This window comes from Choloepus didactylus, chromosome 18, assembly GCF_015220235.1.
Source record: "Choloepus didactylus isolate mChoDid1 chromosome 18, mChoDid1.pri, whole genome shotgun sequence".
NCBI lineage: Eukaryota > Metazoa > Chordata > Mammalia > Pilosa > Megalonychidae > Choloepus > Choloepus didactylus.
Genome location: NC_051324.1, coordinates 25,856,166 through 25,864,543, shown reverse-complemented (window position 1 = coordinate 25,864,543; position 8,378 = coordinate 25,856,166). Strand labels below are relative to the sequence as shown.

At 48.8% G+C, this 8,378-nt stretch overlaps 1 protein-coding gene across 1 annotated transcript in view; it reads right to left on the bottom strand.

Moving 5' to 3' along the window:
• Positions 1-974: 974 nt before the first annotated feature.
• The window catches only part of RPH3AL (rabphilin 3A like (without C2 domains)), a 192,960-nt gene continuing 185,556 nt past the window's right edge, over positions 975-8,378 (bottom strand). Inside the window, exon 6 of the mRNA XM_037810480.1 lies at positions 975-1,247. Within this exon, the coding sequence (XP_037666408.1) occupies positions 975-1,247 (273 nt within the window). The remainder of the gene's footprint in view (positions 1,248-8,378) is intronic.

Below are 8,378 nucleotides of genomic sequence, written 5' to 3'. Positions count from 1 at the left end.
CTGTAGGCGCCTGTTCCCCGCAGCCAACGACACGTCCGGAGAGTGGGCTCTTTTGACAAGACCGCTCCCCTGGCTGCGGGTCTTGGCGAGGCTCGGCAACCACCGCAACGGCGAAAGCAGGAGACAGGCACTTCTGGGTCTGGGGGCGCGGTGCGCGGCACGCTGTCGGGGCAAGCGCCGCTCACCGCGTCGCATGCTCCCGCGGCGATCGCTGTGTACTGGGGTCCGCCGGCTCCCGACCCTCTGGGTTCTGCGGCACCAGCTGCTGGGCAGAGCTGCCCCACCCTGAGAGCGATGCAGTATCACAGGGCCCCTGCCCATCCCGGGCCAGGCCGGAGACCCTCCCCGCGGAGCCCTCTCGGGAAGGTCGCTGGTCCGGGTTTCATTCATCGCTGGGGGAGATCCTGAGCCCACCCCTCTGACTTCAATATGGCCCAAGAAAGGAAAGGGGCGCCGTGATTCCCACCGCCAGGGAGGAGGGGTCTTTGCCCCCCTTCCAAGCCCACTATTGTAGACCCACTCATCATAGAAGCCACGGAGGATAAGTTCACTGCCCCCAGGGGTGCCCCACCCTCTAACCTCCTGTTCCACGGGGAACAAATCCGATGATTCTGGGGGTTCTCCCCAAATCACAAAACATTTGAGTGCACATAGTGGGATTCAGCAACACTCCCCAAATAAAATTAGGAAAATATCCGGGTGCAAACTGTACCTTATTCTGGTGGTGGCAGTTGTCAGTCATCAGTCTCTTCCCCTGGGAGAACTGACAACAAAGGACAGTGCAAGAGACCGGTATCTAGACACAGAGCAGAGAGAAGGTTTCCCCAAGTCAGGAGACGACTGAGTAGTGAACACCCCCAAAAACAGAGCATGGAACTCTAGGGCCTCCCCTATTTTCGCCTCCTCGCCCACCTGTCCATCGGGTCCTTCCTCTCCTGACCCTCCTGGTGGGTGTCTGAGAGGACCAGGACGCATCATGTAGAAGCAGAGAGCGCGGTCCAGGACAGAGAGTCGCCAGCTCCCTGGGAGATGTCCAGAGCGCCGCGCCCTCCCACGACCTCGCGGAGCAGCTCTGGCCACAGCCTCCTGTGGCTTCTTTGCTCGCGCCCAGGCCATGTGATGTGGGAGGCCGGCTCGGGATCTCCGCCATCGAAGTCGGGGACAACCAGCACAGCGGCGATTGGGCCATGAGTACCCAGGTGTGGGATGGGCTCTAGGCCTGCGCCGGGGCCCTGGGTCAGCGTGTGCTTAAAGGAAGCACAGAGGGGCCTGGGCGCACAGAGGGGCCCTGTGGCCACAGCTCTACCACGCAGCGAAGGCCCCCTGCCCGCCGCTTTCTGCGGAGCCCCCTACCATCCCCCCACCACTTTCCTGCAGCCCTTTGGTGTAGGAATCTAGGGATATGGATTCCCAAATCGGGCGCCGTTTCCAAGGCAGCCGGCTCCGAAGTGGGGAGGGCTTTAGAGTAGTAGAAAGGCAAGTTGGGGGCAGGACTGCGGGAGAGATGCATGTCTGTTTTGGATCCCAAATCTAAGAGTGACGACTTGGTTTTTTGAGTGAAAGACAGCGAGCTGGGAATCCTGACTTTGCTACAGATGTGTGATCTTGGAAAAATCTACATTTAACCTCTCTCAGCATGGTGTTCAAAGCTGCAAGAAGGGGCTAACACTACTTGCATCAAAGGGATGTTTGAGGATTACGTGGGCTTGTGTGTGAAGGGCTGGTACATGCTTATTCCTCCACTGAACAACCATTAAGCAGTCAATCAACAAACCCTATGTTACTGTGACTGAAACTATTCTACTGCTAATGGGTAGGGAAACAAGAGTGGCAGTGTGCCTGTCCTCCTGCAATGCATATTCTAGTGGCAAGGAGATTAAAAATATGTAAACAAATACTTACATGAGATCTTTTCTGGTGCTAAATATTTTTAAGAAAATGAAATTTGGTTCTGCAATAATTGGACAGATGGACAACTTCAGTTAGGATGCTCTGGGAAGAACTTCTGAAGCAGGTGACCTTTGAACCTGGCCTTTGCCCACAGATGTCATGTGTGGTTTGCAGCCCTGCCGCGGGCCTGTGCCCTATAAACACAGGGATTCTGAGACCAACCTCGATGTGAATCTTTCCATACCTGTTTGCCTTCTCATCTAATCATATGCAGTTATACACACACACAGAGATTTCTGTCTAATCAAGTATATAAGCTCTGCCCCTGCAGCCCCACACTCCTCTCAGTCTGCTCTTACAGCAGGGTGGCCTCCTTGCCAGACATGATTCCACCTTAGGGTTTTTCTACTGACTGTTTTCTCTGCCTGGGATGATATCCCACTCACCCCCATATCCACATGGCTGACTCCCTCACCTCCTTCAAGATGATGCAAATCAGGCCTAGCCCAACCACCCTACTTCATACTGTGATACACCCCACCCCCAACTCCTGAACCCCGCCACTCTACAGTAATTTTAAATTTTTTCTATTTGTTATGCATAGGTTGCTGGTGCATCCCCAGTGCCTGGAAGAGTACTGGCACCTGGAAGCACCTGGAGGAATGAATGAATGTACGTGAGTGATTCACATCACAGAGATCAGCAGAGACTTTCAGTGCAATATGGAACAGAAATCCCTCTAAAATTACAGTCAAGGAATAGAAAAGTTACAATCTCATAGGACAACAAGAATTGCAGAAAATACAGTAATGAATGAGATGTCAAAAAAAGTTTGGAAGATGGAAAGCAGATGAATAAAAATCTGCTTTAGCAGAGCAGGGAAAGCCGAAGCCCAAGTCTGCAGAATTTCAGAAGGAGCCTATTGACTTGCAGAACTAGGTAGGGTCAGGAACTGGAGGTGCCGAGTCTCTCTGACGTGGGGGTGGGAAGACTGAAAGCAGCAATTTTTGTTGAAAGTGTGTAATAGGAGCAGTTAGATACCTAGATCCTCCCACCCCTGCCAGCCTACAGGGCCTGGTCACTGCCACCCATCACTGCTGTTTAGTTTCTGCAGAGGCTCGACTAGACAGATTACAGCTTCCAGACCATCAGCCACAGTTGAAGGGCAGAGTGAGGTATTGTGTTCTAAAAGGTGAAGGGGCAAGCAAGTGACGGTCCACATCCTCACCAGTGAGCCCCACACACTGGTTCTTTTCCCCATCGACTCTCAGATTGCTGAGCCAGAATGATAACCCACTGTGCTAGTTTGAATGTATTATGTCCCCCAAAATGCCATTGTCTTTGATCCAGTCTTCTGTGGGCAGAGATGTTAGTGTTGATTAGATTGTAATTCTTTGAATGTTTCCATGGAGATGTGACCCATCCAATGGTAGGTGATAACTCTGATTAGATAATTTCCATGGAGGCGTGGCCCTGCCCATTCAGCGGGGGCCTTGATTAGATCACTGGAGCACTATATAAGCTCAGACAGAAGGAGCAAGCTTGCTACAGCCAAGAGGGACACTCTGAAGAATGCCCAGGAGCTGAGAGAGGAGCTGCACATGAGAGATAGTTTAAAGGCGGTCATGGAAAGCAGACTTTTGCTCCGGAGAAGCTAAGAGAGGACAAACACCCCAAGAGCAACTGAGTGACATTTTGAAGAGGAGCTGCAGTCTAGAGAGGGACATCTGGGAGAAAGCCATTTTGAAACCAGAACTTGGAGCAGATGCCAGCCACATGCCTTCCTGGCTAACAGAGGTTTTCCAGACACCATTGGCCATCCTCCAGTGAAGGTACCCAATTGCTGATGTGTTACCTTGGACACTTTATGGTCTTAATCAAATAAACCCCCTTTTGTAAAAGCCTGTCCATTTCTGGTGTTCTGCATTCCGGCAGCATTAGCAAACTAGAACACCCACCCATTGTACTCCTAGGGGCTTACCCAAGAGAAGTGGAAGCACGTGGCCATGCAAATCCTTGTACGTACATGTTCACAGAAGCTTGACGTGTGCTAGCCCAAAACTGAAAAGAACCCAAATGCCCATCAAAGCTAAATAGATAAATTGTGGTATATCCATACAATGGACTATTAGGAATGCTGTGTAGCAATTAAAAGGAACATATGCATACACAACTCTGCGGATAAAACTCAAAATAATTATACTAAGTGAAAGAAACTAGCTCCAGAAAAGTACCCACTCTATGATCCCAATTATATAAAATTCTATGAAATGAAAACTAATCAATGGTAACAACAGAATAGTAGTTGCCTGGGGATGGGCAGCAGAAGGTGGCACAGAGAGGGACAGGAAGGTGGGATTACAAAGGAGCAAGAGAGAATTTAGAGGGATGATGGATATGTTAATTATCTTGATTATGGTGATGATTTCATGGCTATGTACGTATGTGAAAACTTGTAAAATTTTACACATTAAGTATATACATTTATTGTTTGTCAATTATACCTGAATATAGCAAAAGGAAGGAAGGGAGAGGAGGAAGGGCTTGCCTCATAACATGGTGGCTGGATACCAAGGGTGAGTGTACCAAGAAAAAGGGGGTGTCAGGGAGAAGCTATATCCTTTTATAACCCAGCCATGGAAGTCTCAAAGCATCACTTCCACCCTACCCTATGGTGGATTCAAGGGGACAGAACTAGACCCCACCTCTCAGCAGGTGGAATGTCAGTCACACTGTAAGAAGAGTATGTGTATAATATACATATAATATACGTATATATATAATGTGCCACACCCATCAAACCTCCTACCCTTGCACATTAAAAACCCTTTACCCAGGAGTTCTTAGGCTGACAATCACGTTTGGTTTGCCATCACCCCAACCAGAAGACAGAGCTCTCCTTTACCTGGCTCTCTCCCCAACTTCTTTGACTCTCAGGACTCTCAGAAGACACATATGACCCTTCAGAATCCCAGATCATGGACATTATTGGAAACATCTCCGATCCTCTTGGTTTATTGCTAGGTCAGCAAAAAGTAATTTTGGCACTGGTGATGGAACTGGGACCCATCCCAGGAAGACCTTCGTGAGCCAGGAGACCAGCCCATGGCTGAGCAGGGGGCAGGCTCATTCAGCCCCCATCAAGGCCCCAGTTATAAGGGGCCCATCTCTATTCCCTGTTGAGAACCTGTTCTGGGGTCTCTCTGTCTATGTTTCATGTTTGCCCTCCTCCTATCCCAGCCTGGCGTTTCTGGCTCTCAGTTTCACCTTCTGAATGGGGCAGTCACAGAGGATCATACAATGGAAGATCAAGTATGGGTAGAAGGTGACTTCCACAGGATGGAGGTGATGCTAGAGCAACGGCTGGGAGTGATGGGGATGACACACAGGACACATGGGTCACCCTCAGGAGAGTTCCCATGGGGCAGAAACTAGGGCTTTCCAGGATCATCATGTTCAGATGGATCCAACTAGACAGATTTTCCTTTCTCTTTAAAGAATAGGGAGATGTCCACATGGGGCCCTGTCAAAGAATGGATTCAAGAGCCATGGATTTAATGTTTCCGCTGTGTCATGCATTCTACTGGGGTGGGAGCGCTGGGCTGAGCTCTGTTCTCTCCTGAGGGATCACTCCCCGGGGGAGAGGGGATTGCTAGGGCCCAGGGCCCTACAGAGGACACAGGCAATTCCTATCTCCAGGGCGGGAGCACTACAGACTTCAGCATTCAGCCATGCATGTGCTCTGTCCAGTCCTTGACCCTGGAGCGGGGGAAGGAGGAGGGTTCCAGGGAACCTCTGAGTACCCGTGCTGTGCTGTGATTACCTGGGATCCACTTTGTGCCTGTGGTGACCCATTGCAGGCTGCTGGCAGGATTCCCCTGGGAGTTAGGGAAACTGAGGGAGGAGAGCTGGAGAGGACAGGAATGCGTGGGGGAGAAAGATGCTTGGGGGGAAGAGACTGGCCATAGTATGAATGCTGACCTATTACTCAGAGTCCTGGCTCTGTCCTTGGTTCCCTAGCAACCGCTGTTGAGCTGGTGGTTGCTAGGCAACGTGGGGCCATTCAGACAGTTGGGTAAGGGCCTCAGTCCGCGTGGGACAGATAGAACATCACAGAGTATTGCTAACTCTGAAAGCAACTACAGGGTCCATGACTTCAATTTCTTCTTCTATTAATGACTTTTATTGTACCAAAAAGATAAAAATAACAAATGGTACATGAAGTCTGGGGAAATTGAGAAGGAAATTAGCCATGATCTCATCATGCAAACAGCACAAGAACTACCATCTTTACCTTCCCTGTTCCAGACTTTCTCTCTACCCACGTATTTCCATCTTGTCGCCATCCTGGCACATGTCATTTTAAATCTTGCTTTTTCGACTTTGATGTAAATCATCATAGGCATCCCTCAAGCGACTTAAGGGTTTTCAAAATAATCCTCTGTGCATACAGTTCCATGCAGTGGATACACCATAATCTAAGGAACCATTATCCTCTTGTTGCAGCATTCTGTTTGCTTCTGATTTTTGCCATGACAAACAGTACTGCAATACACATCTTTCTGCAGACAGCTTTCCTTTTTCTTCTAGATCATTGTCTTGAAATCAAGAGGAAGGAGGGGGAAGACTGTATCAAAGGACACAGGTATTACTCTGACTTTCTATGACTTGCTAAATGTGGCCTTTTTCTCCACACTGAGCAACGTGGAGATGTACTAATCTCCCCTCACCTGCTCTAGTACCGTAATTCCTTTACTCGTGCAAAGAGGAACCAAGACCATCTGAAGAGAGAGGATCAGCCCAAGGTCTCACAGCCACAAACAACCCTAGTTCCAGGTCCCCGGCCTGACCCCAGGTATTGAGTTCGATTGAATTCAGCTAATTCCTCTACTCGCTCCTATGGAACAAGCCACAGGCATAATTCTTTTTTCACCTAAACATTCTGAGTGTGTGTTTGTGTGGACAAACATTACAGACTAGAAAGATGGAAATGGGTCCTTGGGGCCAGCTAGACAAGTCATCATTGGCACAAAGCCCAGGCCCTTCTGCCTGAAACTGCCTTTGGCCTGGACTCAGGAATATTCAGAACAGCCCATCATGCAATAGAAGTGTTTCCGCAGCAGAGTTTGGGGCCAGGGCTCTATATCCCTTCATTAAATAAAGTTTCTTGTGGGCTGGGATGTGGCAGGCCCTGTGGATATAAGTGTAAACAAGGACAACATGGTCCCTTGGAAAATGGAGCTTGTGGTCTGATGGGAAAGATGAGCAAATCAATGGAGCAATGATACAGAGAAGGCACGTGCTCTGATGGGGAAGCCTGTATTGGGAGGAATGCCCAAGATCACAGCATAAAATCTGTAAGTAAAACTGTGGATCCTTGCTGGGAGACCACTTCCCCCACAGCCTGAGCTGCAAAGCTTCATGGTGCTAGAGAGAAGCTCTCTCCAAGTAAGCAAATATAGCTCAGCTGAGTTCTAACAGTGGTTTTAATTAGTGAGCATGGACTGCTCACTATGAGCTAAGAATCCCCAGCAAGCAGACAGAGACTTTGGGTGATGACTGACCTTGGAGAGCCACAGGGTCACAGGGGACTAGCCCTGAAAGGGACTTTCTGACCCTGATTTGACTCAGTAGAGAAAGCCTCAGCCATTTTCTGTTCCCAGTGCTCTGACCCAGACAAGGGTGGAGATAGCACAGGCAGAGTCTATTCAAATGCTAATGACCTCTCCCTAAGGGCTTTATCTTCCCTAACAGGAAAAGAGTGGGGCCCAGCTCTACTACCTGCCTTCCATTCGGAACCAGATGCCAGTGTCTGGGGGAAGACAGCCATGGGCCACACATCCTTACACCAGTCTGGAGTTACAGGCTGACAAGCACCACCTGCTGAGCAGAAAAGCACAGTGACCTGAGGCATCACAGGGTGTATCAGTTTTCTAAGACACACACTCAGGGAAACTGGATACTGAATATTTCTTCCTCTGGGGACCTGAGTCTGTTCTGGTCTGTGAAAACCTGATTAGGGTAACCAAGGAAACCATGTCTAGACAACAGGAAACTACAACCTACACTAAGAAACATGAAGTTATGGCCTATTCAAAGGAACAAACTACTCTTCAACTGAGATACAGGAATTGAAACAACTCATAATAAGTCACTTCAAAAAGTTTAGGGAAGATATGGCAAAAGAGCTGATCTGTATAATGGAAACACTGGGTGTGCATAAGGTAGAAATTGAAAGTTCGAAAAACCAACCAGCAGAATCTACAGAAATGAAAGGCACAACACAAGAGCATGGAAACATACAACAGCAGAACATACAACAATGGAAACATACAACAGCAGAACTCAAGAGGTAGACAAAAACACTCAGGAACTGGAAATAAGGCACCTGAAAGCCTATACACAAAAGAACAGATAGAGAAAAGCATGGAAAAATATGAGCAACATCTCCAGGAACTTAAGGAGAAAACAAAAAGCAAGAATATACA